The sequence below is a fragment of the Carcharodon carcharias genome, chromosome 22 (assembly GCF_017639515.1).
Source record: "Carcharodon carcharias isolate sCarCar2 chromosome 22, sCarCar2.pri, whole genome shotgun sequence".
NCBI classification, from domain to species: domain Eukaryota; kingdom Metazoa; phylum Chordata; class Chondrichthyes; order Lamniformes; family Lamnidae; genus Carcharodon; species Carcharodon carcharias.
Genome location: NC_054488.1, coordinates 20631905 through 20659756, shown reverse-complemented (window position 1 = coordinate 20659756; position 27852 = coordinate 20631905). Strand labels below are relative to the sequence as shown.

The following is a 27852-nucleotide window of genomic DNA, read 5'->3' as shown; positions in this document are numbered from 1 at the left end:
GAGTGTAGGACCCGGTAGTGTTAAGTGGTTCAGGCAAATCTGATGGTGGATGACTAAACCAATTGTGCGCCATATCTTTTCAAGCCTACGCCCTTTGGACTTAAGTGAGAGAGATGAGGGCTGTACCAGGAAAAAAGATCAGGGTGTAAGTGCATAATAGTTTTATTGGGGACTAATACACCAAAAGTAGAGGTGAACGTGCAGTTGATAAACCAGTAGCTGCAGAAATGTTGTGGCAAATGGAGGGCCAAAGGCTAGATAATTGAGATTTTGAAAGTGCAGTTGTAAAGGAATTTTATAGTAGTATAATCACTATACTACCATGCCTATTATAATGTGGTGACTGACTGTGTTTGCAAATATGGCAACTATTTTGTTCAGGATCCTATGACTAGCAGTTTGTGCAAGTTGAGTGAGATGTTCATCAGGCCACTGGGATAGCACTTCTTTGATCTTTACAGAATGAATTAAAACCCCTAAAGGGGTGATTTAATTGAGGTGTTTAAGAAGATGAAAGGAATTGATAGGGAAGAGAGGGAGAAACCATTTTCTCCAGTTGGCAGGAAAATTAATTGCTAAACAATGGGCACCCTTCAAAGAAGAGAGAGTTTGGGCACAGTCAAGGCATATTGCCTCAAAAGGGAAAGGTAGGGCAAACAAATCCAGAGCTCCCTGGATGATAAAAGAGATAGAAATTAAGATAAAGAAGAAAAATTATGTCCTTAACAGTTGTCAGATAGAAAATACAATTGAGAACCAGGCTGAATATAGGAGGTTAAGAGGGGAGGTGAAAAAGCAAAGAGATTGTATGAAAAGAGATTGGCAGCCAACGTAAAAGGGAATCACAAAGTCTTCTATAGGCATATAAAAATTAAAAGGGTGGTAAAGGAGGTGAGGGCTGATTAGGGACCAAAAAGGGGATTTACGCATGGAGGCAGAATGCATAGCTGAGGTTTTAAATGAATATTTTGCATCTGTCTTTACCAAGGAAGAAGATGCTGCCTGGGCCATGATGAAAGAGTAGATAATTCAGACATGAGAAGGGTTTAAAATTGATAAGAAAGTGGTATTGGATAGGTTGTTTGTACTTAAAAGTTGATAAGACACTAGGACCGGATGAGATACATTTGAGGATACTGAGGGAGATGAGATGGAAATCGCAGAGGCACTGGCCATAATTTTTAGTCTTCCTTAGACTCAGGTACCAAAGGACTGGAGAATTGCAAAGATTATACCTTGTTTAAAGAAGAATGTAAATATAAGCCCAGCAATCATGGGCCAGTCAGTTTAACTCCAGTGGTGGGGAAGCTGTTAGAAACAATAATTCGGGACAAAGTTAATAGTCACATGGACAAATGCGGGTTAATTAAGGAAAGCTAGCATGGATTTCTTAAGAGAATATCATATTTATTTAACTTGCTGGAGTTTTTTGGAGAGGTAACAGAGGGGGTTGATGAGGGCAGTACTGCTGATGTGGCATACATGGACTTCCAAAAGGCATTTGATACAGTGCCGCACAACAGATTTGTGAGCAAAGTTATAGCTTATGGAATAAAAAGAACAGCAGCAACAAGAATACAAAATTGGCTGAGTGACAGGAAATGGAGAGTAACAGTTGATGGATGTTTTTTAGGCTCGAGGAAGGTTTGTAGTGAAGTTCCCCAGGGGTCAGTATGCTTTTCCTGATATATATTAATAACCTAGACCTTGGTACACAGGGCACAATTTGAAAATTTGCGAATGTTATGAAACTTTGACGGATCGTGAACTGGTGAGGATAGTATAGAGTTTTAAAAAGACAGACAAGTTGGTGCAATGGGCAGACAGGTGGCAGATGAAGTACAGTTTGGAGAAATGTAAAGTAAGGTAGGAAGAAGATGGAGAAACAATATAAAATAAAGGGTGCAACTCTAGGGGGTGTAGGAGCAGAGGCACCTGGGTGTAATTGTGTATAAATCATTGAAGGTGGCAGGACAGGTTGAGAGCGTGGTTAATAATACAGTATCTTAGGCTTTATTAATCGGGCATAGAGTACAATAGCAAGAAGGTTATATTGAACTTGTGTGAGACACTAGTTCAGCCACAGCTGGGGTATTGCAACCAGTTCTGGGTGCCGCACTTTAGGGAAGATATGGAGACATCAGAGAGAGTACAGAAAAGATTCACGAGAATGGTTCCAGGGATGAGGAACTTCAATTATGAAGATAGATTGGAGAAGTTAGGACTGCTTTCCTTGGAGAAGAGAAGGCTGAGAGGAGATTTGATTTAGGTATTCAAAATCATGAGAGGTCTGAACAGAGTAGAGAGGGAGAAACCATTCCCACTCATAGAAGGATCGAGAATGAGAGGGCATAGGTGAGGTCTCTCTGCCCCTGTGCCCCCTTTAGAGTTGCACCCTTTATCTTATATTTTCTCTCCAATGTTCTTCCTAGCAAAAATTGGCAAAAGAAGCAAAAACAAAATGGGAAAAAAAACTTTTTCACTCAGCAAGTTGTTAGGGTCTGGAATGCACTACCTGAGAGTGTGGTGGAGGCAGGTTCAATCGAAGCATTCAAAAGGGAATTAGACAGTTATCTGAAAAGGAAGAATGTACAGAGTTACAGGAAGAAGGCGGGAGCATGGCACTAAGTGAATTGCTCATTCAGAGAGCAAGTGCAAACACAAAGGGCCAAATAGCCTCCTGTGTTGTAACAATTCTGTAATTCTGGTGGGGGAGGTTAAATAAGGGGCATTGCCTTAAAATTAGAGATAAGCCATTTGGGACTGATGTCAGGAAGCACTTCTTTACACACAGGATACTGGAAATCCAGAACTCTCACCCCCAGTTACAAATTTTAAAGATGAGAGTAATAGAGTTTTGTTAGGCAAGGACATTAAGGATTACAGAACCAAAGCAGGTAGATGGAATTAAGGTACATATCAGCCACGATCTAAATGAATAGTGGCAGAAACTCCAAGGCTAAATGGTCTACTCTGGTTCCTGTGTTCCTGTGTCTTATCTAAAGGGCACTTTACCTCACAAATGGCTGTCAGTACATGCTAAAATTAGGCCCTTGATGTCTGTAACTTAATATTTTGCTAGTGAAGTCTCTTTAAAATTGAAGTATCTGATGGTGCACACGTGCACATTTAAGCATAAAGTATTATGAATCAGTTTCTTTATCTGGAGCCTGATCTTTTCAAATTCAATTAAAAAAAATAATATTTATGGTTGCCTGTTGGTTCATTAACTCTGCAATAATATCCAAATGGAAGCTAATCACATTGCCCCGGCCAGACAGTAGCTTGTTTTCAAGCAATGTGCAAGGTCCGTCATTCATGGTGGGCGATATGTAACCCACTGGACTTCTTGGGGGCAGGCTTGTTGACTACTAGAGGTGACCATATGATGACAGGGCACGATTAAGGACCTTTCCTTAACATTTCAAATTGGGGCACTTGACTTTCTGAAATTTTGAACACCCTGACTCCTCACTGGTATTAAATATGTTAGTTGTTATTATAAAATTACCACCATGCAGTTTAAAAATGTCTTCCCTCTGGAGGCACATTAATGTTTGCTGAGGGTGTAACATTCCTCTCAAGACAGGTACAGCATGGGTTAGAAACAGAATAACGGTCACTATACACTGACCCATTAAACATTCATAGGGCAGGTATAGTGAGTTAGATACAGAATAATGCTCCCTCTACACTGACCCATTAAACACTCACAGGGCAGGTACAGCATGGGTTGGATACAAAATAAAGCTCCCTCTTCATTAGGCAAATGCATATCATTTGGGTAGTCTCAGAAGAGCACTCTCATTGCACCATTTCTGAAATTGACCAACCTCAAGGTTTTTCCCAGCCCAATTACTGATTTATATTTTACAATTTGCTAATCCAGAATTGAGTTGAAATTGCCCAATTTCATCCAGTGGACAAAGAAAACTGGCTGTTTCCATCAGCAAAAGACCAGTATCTGACTCATGATTTCATCCAGTTCCATTAGCACCTCATATACTATGGCAGGCAGGAGCTGCATCAGTGTAAACTTTAGATGGTCCTACTTCCATTGTAACTCTTATAAAGGTCAAGATAGAGAAGTTTTGGGCTTAATTTACATAAGGTGTTTTGTAGTTTGAGCTCCTAGTAATGTATTCTTAAGATGAATTAATGTAGTTGTTACTGGTGTGTCAGTCTCCTGTTGTCCCATTTCAATCTGAAAACCTTCAGAATTATATTTTTCAGGACTAACCAGAGACATGGTTCTCTAGCTTTGCTTTTAAAATGTTAAATTAATGCAACAGAAACTAGTATAAACAGCCATTTTTCCCCCAAACTTTTTCTACTTTATATTTTTCTACTCCTTTTTGAAACCATAATGAGACCAACCTCATCAAAAGCAATTGGAGGTGCATGTGGGAAGCAGGCAGGCTGTAGCTGTTATTTTTATTTGACAAGGATGCCCTCTCAGTCTTTGACCTCCAAGTGGACCTGTCACTGTAACAGGAACAGTTCAGTTTCACTCAGATTTCCTTCAGCATGCCTTTCATAAATGTCTCAAAATACTTAAAGCAGATTACTTTAAACCACCGTGACTGTTATTGTGCCTCTAACCACAGGATACTGGAGGATCCCACCTATACCAATGTGATGATTGAGCAATTTATTTATCTTTGGTAATGTTTGTTGATGGAGTAATACTGGCCAAGACACTAGAAGAACCTTCTGTTTAGAGAGTCCCAGAGGGTCATTACGGCACAGAAGGAGTTCATCCAGCCCATCATGTCCAGCTTTCCGTAGATCAACCCAATCAGTCCCACCCTACGAACATGTGAGCAAGGAGCAGGAGTTGGCCATTCTGCCCCTCAAACCTGCTCTGCCATTTAATAAGGTCATGTTTGATCTGATAGTAACCTCATCTGCATGCTGCTTGCCTCCAGTAACCCATCACCCCCTTGCTTACCAAGAATCTATCCATCTCTGCCTTAAAAATATTCAAAGACTCTGCTTCCATCGACTTTTCAGGAAGAGAGTTCCAAAGACTCTCAAACTTCTGAGAGAAAAAATTTTGCCTCACTTCCATTTTAAGTGGGTGACCCCTTATTTTTAAACAGTGACCCCTGGTTCTAGATTCTCCCACAAGAGGAAATGTCCTCTCCACCATCCTGTGAAGACCAATCAGGATCTTAAAGGTTTCAATCATTTCACTTCTTACTTTTCTAAACTCCAGTGGATACAAGCCTAGCCTGTTCAATCTTTCCTAATAAGACAACCCGCCCATTCCAGGTTTTAGCCTGGTAAACCTCTTAACTGCTTCCAAGGCCTTTACATCCTTCCTTAAATAAGTTGACCAATAATGTACTCAGTACTCCAGATGTTGTCTCGTTAGTGCTCTGTATAACTGAAGCATAAACTCCCCACTTTTGTGTTCAATTCCCCTCTCAATAAACGATCACATTCTATTAGCTTTCCTAATTACTTGCTGTACCTGCATTCTAGCTTTTTGTGATTCATGCACTAAGACACTCTGATCCCTCTGCATCTCAGAGCTCTGCAATCTCACACCATTTAGATATGCTTCTCTTTTATTCTTCCTGCCAAAATTGACAATTTCACGTTTTCCCAAATTATACTCCATTTGCCAGATCTTTGCCCACTCACTTAACCTATCTATACCCTTTTGCAGCCTCATATCCTCTTCACAACTTACTTTCCTACTTTTCTTTATGTCATCAGCAACCAAACTATCCTTGCCTTCATCCAAATCAGTTATATAAATTGTTGAGGTCCCAGCACTGATCTCTGTGGCACACCACTTGTTACATCTTGCCAACCTGAAAAAGACCCACTTATGCCTACTCTCTGCTTCCTGTTAACCAGCCAATCTTCTATCCATGCCAATATGTTACCCCCTATACCATGAGCTTTTATTTTACACAATAACCTTTGATGTGGCATTTTATCAAATATCTTCTGGAAATCTAAGTACAGTACATCCACCGGTTCCCCTTTATCCATAGCACATGTTACATCCTCAAAGAACTCCAGTAAGTTGGTTAAACATGATTTTCCTTTTGCAAAACCATGTTGACTCTTCCCAATTGCGTTGAACTTATCTAAGTGCCCTGCTATAGTTTTTTTAATAATAGCTTCTAACATTTTCCCTATCACAGATATTAAACTAACTGGCCTGTAGTTTTTCACTTTCTGTCTCCCTCCCTTTTTGAATAATTGAGTTACATTTGCTATTTTCCAATCTAATGGCACTTTCCCTGAATCTAGGGAGTTTTGGAAAATTAAAACCAATGCATCAACTATCTCACTAGACACTTCTTTTAAGACCCTAAGATGAAGTCCATCAGGACCTGGGATCTTGTCAGCCTGCAGCTCCAACAATTTACTCAGTTCTACTTCTCTGGTGATTGTAATTTTCCCGAGTTTCTCCCGCCCTTCCATTTCCTGATTTATAGCTGCTTCTGGGATGTTACTTATATCCTCTACTCTATTCCCACAGCCCTACAAGCTTATTTCCTTCAAGTGCCCATTCAATTGAAATCATTGATCATCTTCATTTCCAGCAGCGAGTTCCAGGCCATTACCACCCACTGTGTAAAGAAGCTCTTCCTCACATCCCTCCATATCTCTTGCCCCAAACCTTAAATTTGTGTCCCCATGTCCTTGTACCGTTAGCTGATGGAAACAGCTTTTCTTTGTCTATCTTATCTAAGTTGTTATAATCTTGTACGCCTCTGTCAATTCTCTCCTTAATCTTCTTTGCTCCAAGGAAAACAACCCGTCCTTCTCCACCTTAACCTCCTGTTGAATATGGCGATGGGATACTTAACATTCACTGGAAGTAGGCAAAACTGGTTTCAGTTTACTGTTTCATGCTCGCAACAGTACAACACTCAGTACTGCACTGGAGTGCTAGACTAGGTTATATGGGCTCAAGTCCCATGTTATCTTGGCAATATGGCTGTATCTTTTTGTAATACCTGCCCTTGTATCCTTAGCAATGCCAGGTGCTAGGAATGCTAGAGAATCAGTGTTTTGGCTACTGATCATTGACCACTGATGTTTTATAAAAAGTGCATACTTGTATATTGGGTGATGACAGGGAGGGACATGGCAGTGCTGCACCCCCTGAGTGAGGACAGGGAGGAATCTGCAATACTGCACCCATTGGGCGAGGTCAGGGAGGGACTCAGTGTTGCTGCATCCACTGAATGAAGACAGGGATCTGCGGTGCTGCACTCACTGGATGAGGATAGGAAGGGATCTGCAGTGCTGTACCCACTGGGTGAGGACAGGAAGGAATTGGTGGTGTGGCACCCATTGGGGGAGTACAGGGAGGGATCTGCTTTGCTTACCCACTGAGTGAGAACTGGGAGGGATCTGCAGTGCTGCATCCACAGAGTGAAGACAGGGAGGATCGGCAGTGCTGCATCCACTGGGTGAGGACTGGGAAGGACTCAACCATGCTACACCCTCCACTGTTTAATAGGATGCTGATATTCATTGTATGGGATCACTATTGATGAAGAACATATTCAGGAATCGAGTGGATGGAGCAGATGAGGGTGGGTGGGGAGTTTTTAATAATAGGATTTTACTTCTGATCACTGTCTACACAAGAGATTTCCCTCCTGTCGCAGTTTGTTGTGGTGATAATTTCGATTGGAATCCCCTGCTTGTTTGTCTGATGAAGCCTGTTTGCACATGGAGAGAAGTCATCAAATTCTGCCAGTCATAGTGACAGATCCTTAATCTGTGTCCTGCAATATTGTCCTTTTCTGATACTTCTTATCCAGCACACTCCTTTAAAGTACTTTATCTGCCTTTTGCACCCCCTAAAGGCATGTCAGCCTGGGTGATTTTAGAAGTGGATAATTAATTCAGAAGCCAGTGCATGCAATCAGCACCCCCCCTCCCCCCCTAATGTTGATAGTTGACTTTAGGTAGAATTGATTTAGTTTTTACAATGATTGTGTTCTTTCCGTTATTTTAGAATCATGACACCTCTATTCTCAATCACTCTTTGGGCTCAATCTTTCAGCAGCTTTCAGGTTCATATGGTGGGGGGTCCCGTGTCCACTCATGCCTCCAGCATGTCAATGCAACCTTTCGGGATGCGGCTCCTAATTAGCAGCCTCTGTACTCACTGTCCTATTAAAGAGGAGCTGCAGGCCCAATTGGACGCCCACAGCGATGTCAGAACAGCAGCACCACTGGGAAAGGTGGGTGCTGCTGATGCAGGCAGGGGAGCATGAGGTCCCCTCAACATGAAGGCGACCTCGGTTGCCTGCATAGAATCTATGCAATAAGAGGCCCAGAGCTGTTGAGGACCGAAACCCCTCTGGAGAACTAGAGAAGGTCAGGGTTGCTGCCTTTCATCCTCACAGCCCCTTCATTAAGGCACATAGTCTTTGTCTCTGGTGGCCCCAGCCTATCACCGGCAGGCTGTCTCAAAGGAGCTGGTGGCCTTTGTAAAAGGCAGGGGAGCTACTTCATTGGGAGCATAATACTGGCGCTGTTGCAATAAGGCCCATAAGTGGGGCCTTAATTGGACTAATTGGCTGCCAGCCCCTGTGGAGTGGGCAGCCGACCCAGTTCCCAGCGTCCATTGGGAAGTCCTCTGGAGGAAGGATTGCTTTGGGAGCCGTCCCCGTGTGGCTCCTCACTATTTTCCCGACCCCTTCCCACCTCCAACCTTGTCTCCCCGGGGCCAGGAAAATCCAGCCCTTTGAGTCAGCAGCAAATGCTTCTTGCCACTTAAACTAGAATCACTTATATGTTTGTAATGCAAAACAGCTCCACTTATTAAGGCTGTTCCTCCTCCTAAGTCTATCTCAGTCCTACTGTGGACTGGAGTGCAGAACCCTAATTGCAAAATTTAGATACCTTATGTGGAGTCGTTAATATCATCACCCTAATTTGCTGGATCACCTTAGTACGAGATCAGCTGAACATGTGTTCTCCCTAGTGCAGGATCACCATAGTATCTAATCGCCCATAAAAACACATAGAAATAATTTGCAGTTATGTAGCACCTTTCAAATCCTCAGGACATCCCAAAGCATTCATGGTCAATGATATACCTTTGAAGTAACTTTTATTTTGTCGGTAAACACAGCAGTTAACTTGCATCCAGTAAGGTCCCACAAACTGCAAATAAAACCCGATAATCTGTTTTTGATGGCATTGTTTGAGTGATATATATTCTCACTGAATTTGAGTTTGCCACCTTTGATTTCAGGCTACTGCTTAGCCCACCTGCCTAAGGTCAGATATCCACTGCAGCTTTCAATGGTGTGGAACATAGGAAATAGGAGCAGGAGTAGACTATTTGGTCCTTCGAGCCTGCTCTGCTGTTCAGCTAGATCATGGCTGATCTTCTAGCTTGATGCCATTTTCTCGCACATCTCATATTCCTTGATATCTTTAATATCTGTCTTAAATAAACTCAGTGATTGAGCCTCCATAGCATTATATAGTAGAGAATCCCTAATATGCACCACCCTTTGGATGAAGAAATTCCTCCTCCATCTCAGTTCTAATTGGCCTACTTCTTATTCTGAGTCTGCGTCCCCTAGTTGTAGACCATGCCCCCCCCCCCCCCCCCCCCCCCCCCCCCCACCCACCCACCCACCCACCCACCCACCCACCCACCCACCCAAGCCAGGGAAACATCCTTCCTGCATCTACCCTGTTGAGCACTGAAGGAATTTTGTATGCTTCAGTGAGATCACCTCTCATCTTCTAAATTCTCGAGCATATAGTTCAAATTTCCACAATCTCTCCTCGTAGGCCAATTCCACCATCCTAGGGATCAGCTTGGTGAACTACTACACTCAAATCCTTTTGCAATAAAGGCCAACGTACCATTTGCCTTCCTAATTGTTTGCTTCACCTGCATGTTAGTTGTCAGTGACTTACGGACAAGCATACCCAAATCCCTTTGGACATCGACACTTCCCAATCTCTCACCATTTAAGAAATACTCTGCATTTCTATTTTTCCTACTAAATTGGATAAGTTCACATTTTTTTCACATTATATCCCATTGCCATGTTCTTGCCCACTCACTTGGCTTGGCCAAATCCCCTTGAACCTCTTTGCATCCTCTTCACACTATTAGTGCTAATTAGGTTTACTCAGTCTATATGTAGATTGAAGTCCCCCATGATTACTGTGTTACTCTTGTTACATGCGCCTCAAATTTCCTGATTTATACTATGCCCTATACTAACACTACAGTTTGCTGACCTATAAAGAACTCCCTCCAATGTTTGCTATCCCTTGCTTTTTCTTAGCTCCACCCAAGCTGATTCCACATCTTGATCTTCCGATCACTAATGTACTGACCTCATCCTTTATTAACAGGGCTACCCCACCTCCTTATCCTTTTAGCCTGTACTTCCTAAATATTGAATACCCTTGAACATTCAGTCCCCAGCCTTGGTCACTCTCAGCCATGTTTCCATAATGGAAGTTAGATCATACCCATTTGTGTGGTCAGTTCATCCACCTTGTTGCGAACGCTGTGTGCATTCATATAGAGTGCCTTCTTTTTATCATTTTCACAACCTCTAGCCATATCTGCTGGTGTGCTCTTGGTTTGTACATCTGTCCCTACCTGACGCACTCAGATTATCAATTCTCTTATTGCTACTTTATCAATCATTTGCAATTAACAATTAATTCTTTAATTTCTTATGTCAAGTTACTAAGGAAAAATAAATTTTAAAATTAAAACTCTTTAGAAGTGGAATATCTTTTTAATTTTTGGGCAGGGAAGTGTTTTATGCTGAGTAAGCATTTAGTTTTCCTGTTACACCATTAAATCATAGTGACAAGAAATTGATGAATGCTCTCTATAAATACTATCATATCTGTACTTGTATTAGAGGTTAATGGGTATGATCTTATAGCCATTACGGAGACATGGTTACAAGGAGATCAAAGCTGGGAACTAAATATTCAGGAGTATGTGAGCTTTCGAAAGGACAGGCAGCAAGGAAAGGGTGGTGGGGTAGCTTTGTTAGTACAAGATGGAATAAGCACAATAGCAAGTAATTATCTTGGATCGGAAGATGTAGAATCCATATGGGTGGAGGTAAGAAATAACAAGGGGAAGAAGACACTAGTGGAAGTAGTCTATAGACCCCCTAACAGTAGCTATATTGTAGGACAGGGAATAAATCAGGAGATAAAATGTAAAAAAGGCAGTACATTAATCATGGGTGACTTTAATAATCTTGTAGATTGGGAAAATCAAATTGGCAAGAGGTAACCACGAGCAAGAATTCATAGTGTATTCGGGACAGTTTCCTAGAACAATATGTTGTAGATCCAACCAGGGATCAGGTTATTTTGGACCTGGTAATGTGTAATGAAGCAGGTTTAATAAATGATCTCAGAGTAAAAGACCCACTAGGAAACAGTGACCATAACATGGTTGAATTTTGCATTCAGTTTGAGAGTGAAAAACTTGGGTCAGAAACAACTGTGCTAAACTTAAATAAGGTTAATTACAAAAGAATGAGGGCAGAGTTGGCTGAAGTGGAATGGAAAAGGTGTTTATGAACAATGGCAGACAGACATTTAAGAAAACAGTTCATGACTCACAACAAAGATATATCCCAGTGAGAAAGAATGATTCTCGGAAGGGGATAAAGCAACCGTAGATAACCAAGGACGTTAAGGATAGTATCAAATTGAAAGGAAAAACATACAATGTGGCAAAGATTAATAGTAAACCAGAGGATTGGGAAAGTTTTAAACATCAACAAAAGATGACCAAAAAAATAATAGAGGGAGAACATAAACTTTGAGGGTAAAATAGCAAGTAATATAAAAACGGACAGTGAGAGCTTCTTTAAATATTTAAAAGGAAGAGAAAGGCCAATGTGAACAGAGGCCCCTTAGGGGATGAGGCTGGGGAAATAATAATGGGGAACCAGGAAATGGTAGAGGAGTTGAATAAATACTTTGCTTCAGTCTTTTCGGTAGAAGACACTGATAGCATTCCAAAAATACTAAATAATCAATGGGCAAAAGAGGGGCAGGAAATAGATACAACAACTAATACTATAGGAAAAGTACTAGGGAAACTAATGGGAGCTAAAGGCTGATAAGTCCCGTGGACCTGATGGGTTGCATCCTGGGATATTAAAGGAAGTAGCTACACAAATAGTGGATACATTGGTAGTAATCTTCCAAGAATCCTTTGATCCTGGAAAAATTCCCAGAAGATTGGAAAACTGCCAATGTAACGCCCTTATTCAAAAAGGGAGAGACAAAAACCAGGTAACGATAGGCCAGTTAGCTTAATATCCGTCATTGGGAAAATGTTAGGGTCTATTATAAAGGATGTAATAGCAAAGCATTTAGAAATGCATAATCTAATCAAGCAGAGTGAGCATGGCTTCATGAAGGCGAAATCAAGCCTGACAAATTTATTAGAATTCTTTGAGGAGGTAACAAGCAGGATAGGTAAAAGGGAACCAGTCGATGTAATATATTTGGATTTCCAAAAGGCATTCAATAAGGTACCGCGCATAAGGCTGCTTAATAAGATAAGGGCCCATGGTGTTAGGGCTAGTATATTATTGACTGTTCTCCTTGGCGAAAAGAAGGTTGAGAGGAGATTTGATGGAGATGTTCAAAATCATGAGGGGGCTGGACAGAGTAGATAGAGAGAAGCTGTTCCTACTCGTAAAAGGATCAAGAACGAGAGAGCACAGATTTAAAGCGATTTGCAAAAGAAGCAAGTGACATGAGGAAAAATGTTATCACACAATGAGTGGTTCGGATCTGGAATGCAATGCCTAGAAGTGTGGTGGAGGCAGGTTCAATCGAGGCATTCAAAGGACCTTAGATTATTAGCGTAGAAACAATGTGCAGGGGTACGGGGAAAAGGCAGGGCAGTGGCATTAGGTCATAATGCTCTTTTGAAGAGCCAGTGCAGACATGATGGGCCAAATAGCCTCCTGTACTTTTAAGGTTCTGTGATTAACTCTCCATTCTCACTCCCTAGAAGACCAACACTCACTTTACTTTGTTCCTTTTTAGGTATTGTAGAAACTCTTGCTTTCTGTTTTTACATTTCCAGCTAGTTTCCTCTCCTACTCTAATTTCTTTCTCTTGACTAATCTTTGTCATTCTCTGCCATCCTTTATATTCTGACCAATCACCTGACCTGCCACATCTTTATGTAGTTATATGCTTTTACCTTAAATTTGATGCTTTCCTTAGCTTCTTTAGTTAACTATGGATGGTGGGTCCTCCCCTTAGAATTTTTCTTTATAGTAGGAATATGCTTACTCTGAGTAATCCAAAATATCCCATTAAATGTTTACCACTGCTTCTCTATTGATCTATCCCTTAGCCTAGTATCCCAGTTCACTTCAGTCAGCTCAGCTTTCATGCCCACGTAGTTGCCCTTACTTAAGTTTAAAATACTAGTCTCAGACCAACTCTTCTCCTTTTCAAACTGGAAGTAAAATTTAGTCGTATTATGGTTGCTGCTACCTAGGGGTGCCTTCAGTCAGGTCATTAATTAATCCTGGCACATTGCACCATATCAAGTCTAATATAATCTACTCTCTGGTTGGTTTCAGAATGTGCTGCTCTCGAAAGCATTCTATGAACTACTCATCCCGGCTACTACCAGTTTGATTTTTCCGGTTTATATGTAGATTAAAATTACCCATGATTATTGCTCTCACTTTATCACAAACACCCAATATTTCTTCTTGTATACTTTGTCCTACATTGTGGTTACTGTTAGGGGGCTAGACCACTCTTACTAATGACTTTTTGCCCTTACTATTCCTCATCTCCTCCAAAACTGATTCTACATCCTGATCTCCTGAACCAAGGTAATCTCTAACTATTGTACCAATGCTATCCTTGGTCAACAGTGCTACCCCTCTACCTTTACCTAGCTTCCTATTCTTCTTGAATATCATATACTCTTCAATATTCAGGACCCAACCCTTGTAGTCCTGCAGCCATGCCTCCATAATGGCTATCAGATCATATTTATTTACTTCAATGTACATTATCAATTCATTTACTTTTTATGAATGCTATGTGCATTCAGATACAGAGCTTTAATTTTGTCTTTTTGTTATCTTTGTAACATCTAGTCTTGACTATTGGTTTTTACTTAGGTTTTATCTCTCTGTCCCTTCCTGTTATCCTATGACCCTCATTTCCCATATTACTGTTATGGTGCCCGACCTTGAATCTACCACTTGATTTGCTACGTCAAGCCAAGCTTGATCCCTCACCCCTCTTGTTTAGTTTAAAGCCCTCACTACTTCTCTAGTTATGCGATTCGCAAGAACACATGTTCCAGCACGGTTCAGGTGTAGACCGTCTCAACGGTACAGCCCGCACTTTCCCCTTTACTGATGCCAGTGCTCCATGAACCGGAATCCACTTCTCCCACACCAGTCTTTGAGACATGCGTTCATCTCTCTAATCTTATTTGCCCTATGTCAATTTGCAAGTGGCTCAGGTAATAATCCAGGGATCATTACCTTTGAGGTTCTGCTTCTTAATTTGGTACATATCTTCTCATACTGACTATGCAGAACCTCCATTCTTGTCCTGCCTATGTCGTTGGTATCTACATGGACCACGACGACTGGATCTTCCCCCTCCAGCTGCAAGTTCCTCTCCAGCCCTGAGCATATATTCTGAATCCTGGCACTGAGCAGGCAATACAGCTTTCTGGATTTTTACTCTTTGCTGCAGAGAACAGTGTCAATCCCCCTTACTGTACTATCCCCTATTACAACTGCATTCCTGTTTGCTCCCTCCTGCTTGAACGGTTTCCTGTACCATGGTGCTATGGCCAGCCTGCTCATCGGCCTTGCAGACCTTGCTTTTATCCACACAGGTTGTGAGCACCTCAAACAGTTTGACAATTGCATATTCTGAGGCTGCTCCACTACTGTCTGCTTGGTCCCATTACCTGCCTCACTCACAATCACATCCTCCTATCCCTCAATGCTGACCCAAACAGTGGCATGACCATCTTCTGGAACAAATTGTCCAGGTATTTCTCCCCCTCCCTTATGTTACACAGTGTCTGCAGTCCAGCTTCCAGATCAATAATCCTGATCCGGAATTCCTTTAGCTGCTTACGCTTTCTGCAGATATGTTTGTCATGGATTGCCTTGGTATCCAAGAGCTCCCACATTGCACAGCTACAACATAACACCTGTCCTGCCATTGTTACTTATGTTATTTAGTTAACTTAATTTAATTACTTAATTAACTTAGAATAATTCTTAAATATACTATACCTCATTCCCCTGTGCACTGAACCTAATTCACTACTCACAGTCTCCGTCTCACTCTGGCATGGTCGTCTGTCTCCTTATGCACCCCTTACTGGTCAGCCAATCTAATAAGCTTTACTACTATTAATAAATCTTACCACTACTAATAAAACCTTACAGTTACTAAATTACCTGAGTTTTAAAAGATAAATGAGAAAACACTCACCAATCAATGAACTACCTTTTTTCCTATGAAGTCACACATTGATTTTTCTCAGAATAAGATTCGTTCGCTCTGGAGCTACGGATTGGATAGCTCTTTAAGGTGCTGCTCCCTGTCTTCAGGTCCTCCTCCCTTCCACTCTTTTAGGTGCTGCTGTTTTCCTTTGCGCCCTCCCCTCTCTCATTCTTCAGTGACATATCTTAAAGGCAGGTCTTTGTGTTACCAAAAGCATCATTGGTGTCTCATTCATATAAAAGCAAAATATGGCGGATTCTGGAAATCTGAATAATAAAAACAGGAAGTGCTATAAATACACAACAGGTCTGGCAGCATCTGTAGAGAGAGAAGCAGTGTTAATGTTTCGAGTTGAATATGACTCTTCTTCAGAACTGGTTATGCTTCATTTATGCTTCAGCACTGCCTCTTTGCAATGTTCCATACAAGCGCAGTTTCTGTGAAGCTTGTATTTCTTTCTATATTTTTGGATATCTGCTGTCCTCTTAGTTCTGCCCCTACCGCTGCCCTGGATGAAATACTTAACTAAGCGCAGGCTAGCATTGAAACTTCAATCCACTTGGTTAAGTGAATTGTCAGGCCAACTATCCATTTCAGACAAACTTTTATTTTAAGTTTAATCATGAGCATAATGGAGCCCTTCATACAGGTGTGATGAATTACATGCATCTCTGGATACTTGCTTCCCTGGAAATCGTTGGAGACTATGTACCAGGTCCTTGTCTACTGTTGCTGTAAAGCTTTAACTATCTGCAGAATATTTATTAATCTCACACTGGGCTGTATTTCCACCTGCATTATGGAGCTCCTATTAACTTGACCCAGAATGCCATTGCTTTGAGATATTCCTTTTCATCTCAGTTTTTCTCGCATCTCTAGGTTCTATTCCTGTCATACCCTGTAGAACCACTGGAAACCCCCAAGTGAAGTGCATTTCATTTATTGCAGCAATTAGTTGCTGACTTACAGTTCTCAAGCAAATCATTTTTCAGCACGTACTTTTGCCAGATCTTGCAAATAGTCACTTTGCTTTGATGAATATTTTTCATTGAAATGGCCTCAAGAATTGCAGCTACCCGGAGAGTTGGAATAATTTATCAGCCTTAATTCTTAGGCTGTGAGCAGGGTCGCAGGAACTCCTGTCTCTCTGGAATGACTAGTTTCCTTTGCGTTTTTTTCCTCATGTGCTATAACCCTGAGCGACCATTAATATCGTATATCGTCTAGGCTGACACTGCAGGGCAGTATTGAGAGAATGCTGCATTGTCACTGGGGCCATTGTTTGGATGTGATGTTAGACCCAAGACCCCATCTGCCCACTGACATGATGTAAAAGGTCACATGACATTATTGCAAAGAAGAGCAGGGGAGTGACTAGGCCAACATTCTGCCCTGAGCAGATTATCAGTCATTCATTTTGTTGTGGAAATTGACTGTCATATTTACTTAAATAACAACAGTGATTGCATTTCAGAAATAATAGTTGGTTGCTTAGGGGCATCCTGAGGATGTGATGAGGTGCTGTATATAAGGTGCAGGTTTGCAGTTCAGTGCTTTTGGGCCTGGATTATGGGCCCAAATCCTTGGACCTGGAGTTGAACCCACAACCTTCTGACTTGGAGATGAGAGTGCCACCACGACCAAAGGCTGACTGCTGCTCTAGTTGATTCCAGTTAATTCTGCACAGACCTCCAACTCATTTCTGCAGCAGGCACTGATTTAACCAAATAAGGGATCAGAACAATTTGATATATTGAAAATAATAATGCAAAACAGGACAGGAACAGAAATATCGTTTTTCTACTTGATCTTGAGATTTGTCTTCATAATTTGGGGATAGGCCGCAATGCTGTAGCAATGACTCACTGACCCAGCTTGAATGCTGAGAGTGTGGAATCAATAAATTTCTCCCTTCTATCGTGCAGTGATCGTACTGTTTTCAAATCCTAAAATACACCAGGGATGGTAAAGATTGATGGTTTCTTGGCGATGCATCCATGAGAAATTTATACATTGCTTCAAGTATTTAGTACATTTAGTCAAATGCATGGGACATTAATAGCCTAATGGTGGTGTATGGGAAGTTTCCACGCAAAGGGTAGTACAAATTTGGAGCTCTCTTCCTCAAAAAAGCTGTGGATGCTGGGTACATTTGAAGCTTTTAAGACTGTGGCAACAGATTTTTGAAGGTAAGCTTATTGAGGAATATGGAAGAAAGGTGGGGAAAATGCGGTTGAGATGGCTATTTAATTAAATGGTAGATCAGACCTAAGGGGTTGAACGGCCTACTTCTGTCCCTAATGTTATTGTGTTACAAAGTGTTGAACCCTACATCCCTTGTGATACAGATGTTTTGTGCATACGAAGCACAGGATCTCAGCTTGCTTTATTTAAGTATAGCTTGTTCATTAATAATTGGCTTAATTGATGTTTTGCAAATTGTGCACTGAGGTGTTGTGGCTGGGATTAATTCAGTGAAATGCAATCTGGCAGCTAAAAGAAAATTATCAGCAGAATTGCATTGACATTAGTGGTATTGACATACCACGACATACCTAGTGGAGAATTCCAACCATTGTTTTAAGACTCAGAAGAAACCTTTATTTAATACAGGTAAACTGGAAATTCAACTTAAAAAAAAAACCGCCCTCATTATGCAGGACCTGCACAGTAGGCCTAGGCCAATCTAAACCTGAAAGAAAAATAAAAGGGAGTTGATGGTTTTGGTTGTAACGCTACATCAGAAGCCATGGGCTATAAAATGCTGCCTTGTTTTTCAAGTTTATTTAATGATGAGTCACTGATGATTCTTGGTGTGATGCTACATGGAATTGTTAATTTGATGCAGTGACACACCATATATTGATCTGTATCTTGCTTTCATTTTTAGAGTCAGTGAGATCAATTTTTGACTTTTGAGCAACTGACCTGACTGACTTTGATTTTTCTTCCAATTTTTTTTTGTTGCAAGTTTAATCTGCTTTGTTCACTTTTAGTTTCACTCACCATCCTGATCTGGAAATATATCGCCAATCCCTCACTGTTGATGGGTCAAAATCCTGGAACCCACTCCCTAACAGCACTGTGGAAGTACCTACATCACATGGACAGCAGTAGTTCAAGAAGGCATCACCATCTTCTCCAGGGCAATTAGGGATGGCCAGTAAATGCTGGCCCAGCCAGCAACGCCCACGTCTCATGAATGAATAATAAAAAAATGTATGCAGCACTGGGGCTGCTAATGCCATGATAGCAGTATAAGTTCCTCTCTCACAACCCCCTTAACACAAGTTCACAATTTCTGTTACGTGGCAGGATAAAGCTTAAAACCTTGTAGGAAGGAAGTAGTAATGAGAGAGGCTGTACAGCTTTTAAAAAAAAATTCTTAGGATATGATGTCAGTAGCATGGCTGGCATTTATTGCCTGTACCAGTTGCCCTTGAGAAGAGGATGGTGAGCCGCCTTCTAGAATCTATGCAATTTGTGTAGTAAAGATTTTCCTACACTGCTATAAGGTAGGCAGTTCCGGGATTTTGACCCAGTGACAATGAAGAAAAGGTGATTTATGTCTAAGTTAGGGATGCATTGTGACCTAGAGGGAAACACGACGGTGTTCTCGTGTATTTGGTATCCTTGTCATTCTGGATGGTAGGGGTTGCAGGTTTGTGTAGGGGGTTGTGCTGTCGAAGAGCTGTGCACAAAATAGAGTTGGCAGAGCTCTAGAAGCAAGATATAGGCTGGAAATTTCTGGCACCATTGGCGTTGGGCGCCATTGTGGGGTGGCGGGACATTGTGGTGAGAAGGCCAAAAATTGGTTTCACGTCATTGTGAAACCAGTTTGCGATTATCCGCTCCGCCTGTCCATAGTGGGCCACGTTTCCTACCACTGCACATTGGGAATGTAATTTCAATAATTTAGCATCTCATAAGCCCTGCTCGCCAGAATCATCCCTCATGCTGGGTCATCTGGGTATGTTGGCGTGATTACAAGCAGATGTGCTTCACAACTGTACATAAGTAACGTGCACCGGGTGGACTGCACGTCATTCGGGACTTTGAGGTTTGTTTGCCTATCTTGCTTCAGGCAGCACTCGCAGACATCAACGACAGGCTTTCTAGGCAGCACCACATAACTTTTAGGGGGGCTCATGGGCAGGTCTCCAACTACCAGACCAACTGTAAGGTGGTGTTGGCTTTTCAACAGCTGCATGGTGCTAGGCCTTGCTTGGGGAAGGGGGAGAAATGCCCTCAGGCAAGAGAAGAGGCTGCAGGGCTAGGGGAGTACTAAGGATGGGGGGTATCCTAGAGCATATGTTGGGCACACATGTTAATCTGTGCAAATGGCCTCAAAAGGGCGACGGCTGAGGAGGCAGTCTGCAGAGGAGATGAAGCCAGATGGACATGTGAGGGTTATGTGAGAGAATCAGTGGTCCTTGAATGAGTGAGTGAGATGCCAGTGAATGTGTGATGGGCTTGTGAGTGCGTGAGTTTAGAGTGATGAGATGGTTGCCTTACCCTGGGGACACGGATGAGATCATTCATCCTCTTTCTGCATTGGATGGCGAACCGCTACTGCGCAGCGTTGGCACTGACCACCATTGCTAGCACCTAATAAGGTGGAGTGGTGAGACTGATGGGCCTCCTGCGGCCAGCGTGGGGGTAGAGGACACAGTGGCAGCCCTCCACAGCATCCAAAAGGCATTCCAGGGACGCGACAAAAAAAATGGTGGGCTGCAGTCTTCTTGCCTTCTGTGCAGCAGTCCTGGGCTGCAAGCATTGAAAGCTGTGCATGCAGCTGCAGTTCAGATATGGTGCCCGGCATGAGGAAGCGGCAAGGTGATGGTGTGGCAGACCAATTGGAGGAAGCCTGCCAGCAAAATGGCGTGTTTCCTGTGACTGCATAAATAATGAGGCAGGAAGGGGACTATATGGCACAAAAGCCCGCCATTGTGGCTGGCGGGTAAAGTGTTGTTTTACACATCCACCACCGCACTTAGTGCAATCCTGGGACAATTCCGCCCATAGAATCTCACTTGATCTATCCAGTGAAGAAAATCAGCCACTGGAAACACAGATAATATGTTGCTGCACCAAAAGAACTCAACCTAATTTGTGCCTATTCTGGTGTGATTTCAGAGCTAGACCGATTGGCGGGTTTTTGGATGACTATGCATTCATTATACGAGGCCTGTTAGACCTGTATGAAGCTTCCTTTGATGAGCAGTGGCTGGAGTGGGCCTTGAAGCTCCAGCAGAAGCAGGATGACTTGTTCTGGGATGCCAAAGGATTTGCCTACTTCTCTGATGATGCCCTCGATTCATCCGTGCTAATTCGCCTTAAAGAAGGTGAGTGTTCCATATCTAAAGAATTTTATCCCCCTTTATAGTGTCTGATGGAATAGTGTTTATTTCCTGGCATCACTGTCTTCCTTCAGGATAGGCGATGGAACAGTTTGGGGCCTGATTGTCTTTTCTAAACCTAGATCCTTTGTTTGCTCATCAGTCACATTGCAGTTAACTTATTGCAAAGCTATTGATGTCCTTTATCAGATTTTCTAAATTTAACTGTAAGGAAGGAACTTGCATTTATATAGCGTCTTTCTTGACCATCAAAGTGTTTTATAGCCAATAAAATACTTTTGAAGTGTAGTCACTGTTGAATGCTGGAAATGTGGGTGGCACAATTTGCAGAGCAAGCTGTAATAAACAGTAATGAGATAATGGCCTATGAATCTGTTTTAATGATGTTAGTTGAGGGGTAAATATTTGCTAGGACATTGGAGCAACTCCCCTGCTCTTCTTCGAAATAGTGATGTGGGTTCTTTTGCATTCCTCTAAGAGGGCAGACTGAGCCTTGCTTTAATTTCTCATCCAATAGATAGCACTTCGATAGTGCAGCACTCCCTCGGTACTGCACCTGAGTGTCCACCAGGATGGACATAATATATAAACCTATAGTATATATTTATGCGCTCTTTGCAGTGGGCTTTGAACCCTCACCACCCTGTCACCCTCCCCCAACACCCCCAACCCCCTGACATTCTTCTGACTTGGCAGCACTGAGCCATTGCTGACACCCGCCAATATAAATTGACAGCAATACAATCTTAATGCAGTCGCTTGGGGAACGATGACCTATATTAGCAATTTTCCGCACATTCAGCACAGAGTTTGAGACCAATGCACAGAGGAATATATTATGTAATAAAGTTCAACCTCATGAGAATACTCACAGAAGTTTAAAAATAGGCATGTTGTTCTGGCCTAAGCTGGGAAGTGATCTGAATTTTAATCATATTTTCTAGAGCTTGTTTGTCAGATTTGCATTTTAAAACTTTTTTTAGCCTTCAGTTGTGTCCAGGGTTGGTCTTCTCGAATGGTGAGTGATATTGAGGCTTTGTAAAGGATGCAGAGGAAAGCCACAGATTTCTTTCCAGTTTAAAGCATCTTAGTTGCCCAGCTCCAACACCTGGGTGCCTAAACTTCAGAAAATGTAGACTTGGATGCTGATTTGATTCAAGTTTGAGATAATGAAGGGAATAGATTTTGTTTGAATAGGTAATTTGTTTCAATTAAGTAAGTTATAGAGGATCAGGATGACAATCTCAACCTGTATAAGCCTAAACTAGGTTAGATGTTAGGAGGTAGTTCTTTTCGCAGGGAATAGTGAACTTGTGGAAAGGGCTGCTGGTTTGAAGATGAAACAAAAACAGAAAATGCAGGAAATGCTCAGCAGATCAGCTGTAGCATCTGTGGAGAGAGAAACAGAGTCAACGTTCAGGCTGATTACCTTTCATCAGAACAGTTTGTCGTCCTGAAACATTAACTCTGTTCCTCTCTCCAAAGATGCTGCCTGACCTACTGAGTATTTACAGCACTTTCTCTCTTTATTTCAGATTTCCGGCAGTTGCACTATTTTGCTTTCATATTAGTGGTTCATAGGGAAAGTTGATTCACTGAATTCCTTCAGCCTATTCATAGTAGAGTAGGGGAGTTCATCTGATGTCTTGGCCTCCACCATTTCTAAAACAACACCAGGTTAAAACAGATGAACTGGCCGTTTATTTCATTGTTTTGGGGGAACTGTAGTTCAAAAATTAGCTATTACAATTATCTGCTTAGAAATAGTGACTACATTTCAACACAACAGTACTTGTTTGACTGATGTGCTTTAGGGTGTCCTGAGTATGTGTATGACACTATATAAATGCAAGTTAGTTATTCCTTTGCAGTTATAATGTATCTCTATTTTGAGGCTACCTGAACATTAACACTGCCCGCCCTCTGCACAGTCGCCTGAGTATGAGGATCTAGACATGACTGCAGATGCAGCCTAGACTGGCACATGCCAATTCAACAGTGTGCCTCAGGAACAGTTTGGCTTAAACAAAAACAGAAAATGCTGGAAAAACTCTGCAGGCCTAACAGCATCTGTGGAGAGAAAAACAGAGTCAACGTGAAGAAGAGTCATACGGACTTGAAACATTAACTCTGTTTTTCTCTCCACAGATGCTGTTAGACCTGCCGAGTTTTTCCAGCATTTTCTGATTTTGTTTCAGATTTCCAGCATCCGCAGTATTTCGCTTTTAACAGTTTGGCTTATTTTCCTTACCCCAAGTAAATCAGGACAAGAATGGACACTGTGGCTCTGTAAGCTTAATGGTCTTCGGCTCTTCAGAAGCTGCAGCAGTAAAGGGAAATAAGTTAGGCACATGAGAGGATTGTTCTTTACATCCATTTTGATCATCTATTGGTGACGAAGCTTCATGTTATTGTGCCTCATGAATCATTCAGATCCATTTCCTGTACTAGGGACATGTGCATACCCTGCTCATGGGTGCTAGTGCTATAAATTTTCTAATGTTCCAACTCATCTGTGGCCTGTATCTTATCTTCTGCAAATCCCCATACCCCTGACCTCATTGGTCACCACTGACTTCCTTTCCCTGAAGTATATCAATTTCAGATTTCCTGGGCTAGATCTTGACTTTATAAAAATAAAAATCAGAAGAGATGTAAAATCAACTTCAGATTATCACTTTTTTACTATTGCTGCAGGTTAAATCTTGCGTTTTATTTCAAACTGCTCCACTTAACCTAAACACCCATGGATTGAGGAGCAAAATATCAGCAAGTCTTTGATGGATAACAGAATCAAGTTCTTTAAAATTATAAGGGGATTATAGGGTAGATAACTGAGAAACTATTTTCCCGATGGGGGAGTCCAGAACGTGTGCAAAATTAGAAAATTAAAGCTAGGTGATTGATGGCATGAAGTACCTGTTCACACAAAAGGCGGTGTAAATCTGGAAAACTCTCTCCTCCTAAAGTTTGTGCATGCTGGGGTCTAACTGAAATGTTCAGGATTGAGATCAATGGACTTTTCTTAGTCAAGGGAAATGGAACAAAGATGAGAAATTGGAGTTGAAGTATAGATCAACCGTGAATTCATTGAATGGTGGGACAGGCTCAAGGGGCTGAATGGTATATTCCTGTTCCTATGTCCCTTATTGCTGTCCAGTCACACCTGATGGTAAGTGCAGAGCTGCTGCAGATTTGAGTAACTACAGGAAGAGTCTTTGTTATTGTGATTTGAAGATTTCAAGATAGGATATGGTACATAATGGTTATTATGGTGGATTAGCAACCTAAATGTTGTGGGTGGAATTTTCTCTCACTCTGGTCAATGAGCTGGGAGGCTGGTGGACTGGCAAAGTAGCGGGGGAACACATTGGGATGGAAGGCCGACAGGTTCTCGCCACATTTGAAGTTTCCTGGAGATGTGCAGACCATGCTTATCAGTGGCGGGCAGGCGATTGAGCCTGTTCAGGAGTCATTAAAAGGTGTTTTCTGGAGATTTTCAGATTTTCCAGGGCTGCATGTGACAATGGAACTTCCTAGCTTTGCCAGCTGTAAGTTGGCAGAAGCTCAGTGGCAGGTCAGTGTTGGCTGCAGTTGGCAGCCATTATGAGCACTAGTGTTGCTGTTCAGGAAGGGTGAGACTAAGTAAAACATGGGAGTGACAATCTGGAAGTTGGGAAAACTTGGTGAGTACATTGGAGGCATAAAGATGGCAGTCTCCAAGGTGCAGCTTATGTATGCAGAGTAAGGGGAGTGACAGGTTGTAAGACGGGAGTGCTGCAAGCTACAATGGGCCTCATGTCCTCTAGCAGCTGCCATTGCACTACCAGCACACTTGTGTGCTCTCCCTTTCAGTCTCTTCTGCTTATGCTGCTTTTCAACAGAGTGCTGCTGACCTATCACCTGCTTCTTAATGCTGGGAACTTCCCCCTGCCTGCTGCACATTATTGCCTGGCAGCCTTGATAGAATTCCCTTCCATCTTCCACTACACACCTGGGTGGTCACACCACCTGCTTTACATCCTGATATCGGGTCTTCCTCATTAATGACAAATTTCAGCCCTGTGAGTTTGAATCCCACAATGACTATTATGATAATTTGTTGGCCATAACAAGTATGAAAACTGCCAGATTTTCATAAAAATGCAACTCGTTTACTAGGGTTCTTCAGGCTTGGGGATCTGTCATCCTACCCAGTCTGGAGTCATATATGGAATGTTGGAACATGGTTCACAACATGGTTCACAACATAGGAGGCCCTGTTGGAGGAGCTCCAGAGGGGGAGGGATGTCCTGTACGCACAGGGAGCAAGGAGGCCACCAGTCCCTTTTGTCCCTCTCTCCTGCAGCAGCTGTTGCTTCTCTGCCTGGCCTCATGTCGTCCTCCCATTCTTTCTCCAGACCAAGGGGAACTGCTAGTAAGATGTCCATGACCAAGAAAGCCCTTTTCTCCTGGTAACTCTTATAATTCACTCTCTATCTTTAGCTGAAATCCTCAGGGAATTCACAGACTAAATGTTGATAAAGTGCTGGTGAGGTCTTGGCAAGGTGTCCCATAAAGTTTCCTGAAGCGCCTCAAAAGTCCTGTTCAAACCTCCAGCAGCAGTTGAATAATGGAAGCTGAGCGTAGCTTTAAGTGGTGCCTAAAATTCTCAGGAATGACTCATTTATTCTTGTTCATCTGGACACTGTTAGGTTGTTAACTGAAAATGCCATGTAATCTCTTTAATAATCATTAACAGGCAGTCTAATTATCAATCAGCTCCTTAGCCACCCTTTGGGCAGCTGTTCCTAGTGTATGCCTCAACTCCTCTCCAAAGGTGGTGTCTTGTGCTAACTGAGGGCTAAACCAGCTTTGCAGCTCCAGACCCCATCTTGGCCATCTTGGAGGCTCTTCAATGCCTAAAGAATCTGGAGAAAGTCACCCCCTGAATGTTCAATAAACATTGGCATAGACAATCGAGGTGCCCGTTAATTAATCTGTTCCTGAGGCCATATTTGAGGATGAGCAAGGAATTCTGAAACCCTGGTGAACACACCTTCCTTGATTAACACCACCAAAAAATGGATTAACTGCTATTGCTTTTTGTGCAATATTTGCATAAATATTTACTGCACTTAAAAACAATTCATTGTCAGCAGCTATTTGAGTCACCCTGAGGATGCATAAGGCACTACATAAATGCAAATTCTTGCTTTTTATGTGAACTAATTTGAGATATTTCTGAGCAAGATGTTTTGTTTGGCTTATCTTCACACTCTTCTTACTTAGAGAATGGTGTGGAGTGTTGAAAGGATTTTGCACGCTGATTAAAATCCTGCTTTGAGCATGAACATAACTTCTGTGACCAGCAAGTCCTGGAGTGGAACTTGAATTTGGGGCTACCAACAGAACCACTCAGGCTCAAGACACCTGGCAAGACATCAGTAGAGATTGACTTGTTGTCACTGTACCATACAGTTTGTAGGAGCTTGCAGTGAGCATACTGACACCATGTGCCTGGACTTCAGTCCATTGGATGTGAAGCCTGGGATAAGATAAAGTGCTGTATACCTGCAAGCTATTGCCTGGGAACCTCGAATTTCATTTTGGTCTCAATTTTCTCTTGCTCTTTCCCTCCATGCACTACAGAGAAGGGGAGCCACTTGTCACTGTCCTAACCTTTGAAGTTCAGTAATGTTTCAAGTCAAGTGAAGGGCAGGTCATGGTTTTTTAAAAATGTGTTTAATTTTTATTATTTTTAAAACAGGTCAGGATGGCGCAGAGCCCAGTGGAAACGCAGTGGCTGCTTCCAACCTTATGCGCCTGGCAAACTTCACCAACCGGCCGGATTGGGCTGATAGATCAAGGCAGCTCATGGCAGCATTTGTGAAACTGCTGAATAGTATGCCCATGGCACTGCCAGAAATGGTAATTGCCCTGATGGCACAACATCACACAGTCAAACAGGTATGTTTGGAGGTTACAAACTGAAGTTCATACTGTTAACAGAGCAAAATCTGTTTCAGGCTAAGGCTGGTACTGTTAAGGATATTGAAAATCGTATAGGTGGATAGTACAGACCAACGCTGGCATTGCTAATGACACTGAAACTGCTAAAGGTGAGGAGTGCAGGCTAAGGCTGGTACTGTTAATGGCGCTGGAACTGATACAGATGGAGAGTACAGGCGAAGGCTGGTACTGTTAGTTAATTTACCAGGTTTCCTTTGATGACCGATCACAGATGACATTCAATAGTGTGGAGCATGTTGTGTGTTATTTGAATAGGATTTGCAAAGGAGAGGTGTTCACAAGGGACCCAGCTTTTCGTCCGTTATTATGACTTTATTGCATTTTTGTTGAATGACCAGTTCCATGTGCCAACCTAAGTCTCACCATAGATCCCAAATACTTTCTCAAGTTGGATCTCCTGTGGTCAGTGAGTAAGTTCGCTGTCTAGTGTGATAATGAGCCATTAAAGTAGGACAATCTCAGATTTAGTCAGTCCTTGGTCTGGATTGTGTTAGTTCATTTCAATTTGGATGGTTTAATTGGCCTCTGTGTCTTTGAACTGGTGAAATTCAAAGTGAGCCAGGATTCTGACCATTGTCCAGAGACTGCTGCTGTGAAGTACGTAGGTGACGGACAGATTGAGCTTAGCTGTGACACACCCCATAGCCTGACTCCTAGCCCAGAAGTGCCTTGATTTTTAAAATTCTCACCCTTGTGTTCAAATCTCTCTATGATCTCATTTTATGCCCCTGTTTTTCTAACTTCTCCAGCCCTGAACCCTCTGTGTGCCTCCAGCACTGGCTTCTTGTGCACTCCCTACTTACTTTGTCCCACCACTGGCAACCGTGTGGTTAGCTATCTAGGCCTTATGCTCTGAAACGCCTCACCCTAAAACTCTCTGCCCCTCTACTTCTCTCTCCCCCTTTAAGAACCTCCTTAAAACTCTTTGACCCACTATTTGTTCACCTTTCCTAATGTC

At 42.2% G+C, this 27852-nt stretch overlaps 1 protein-coding gene across 4 annotated transcripts in view; it reads left to right on the top strand.

Moving 5' to 3' along the window:
* The window catches only part of spata20 (spermatogenesis associated 20), a 380734-nt gene that overhangs the window by 112715 nt on the left and 240167 nt on the right, over positions 1-27852 (top strand). For all 4 annotated transcript variants that reach the window (XM_041217280.1, XM_041217283.1, XM_041217282.1 and 1 more), the window contains exons 13-14: positions 20659-20867; positions 26632-26831. In XM_041217280.1, the coding sequence (XP_041073214.1) occupies positions 20659-20867; positions 26632-26831 (409 nt within the window). The remainder of the gene's footprint in view (positions 1-20658; positions 20868-26631; positions 26832-27852) is intronic.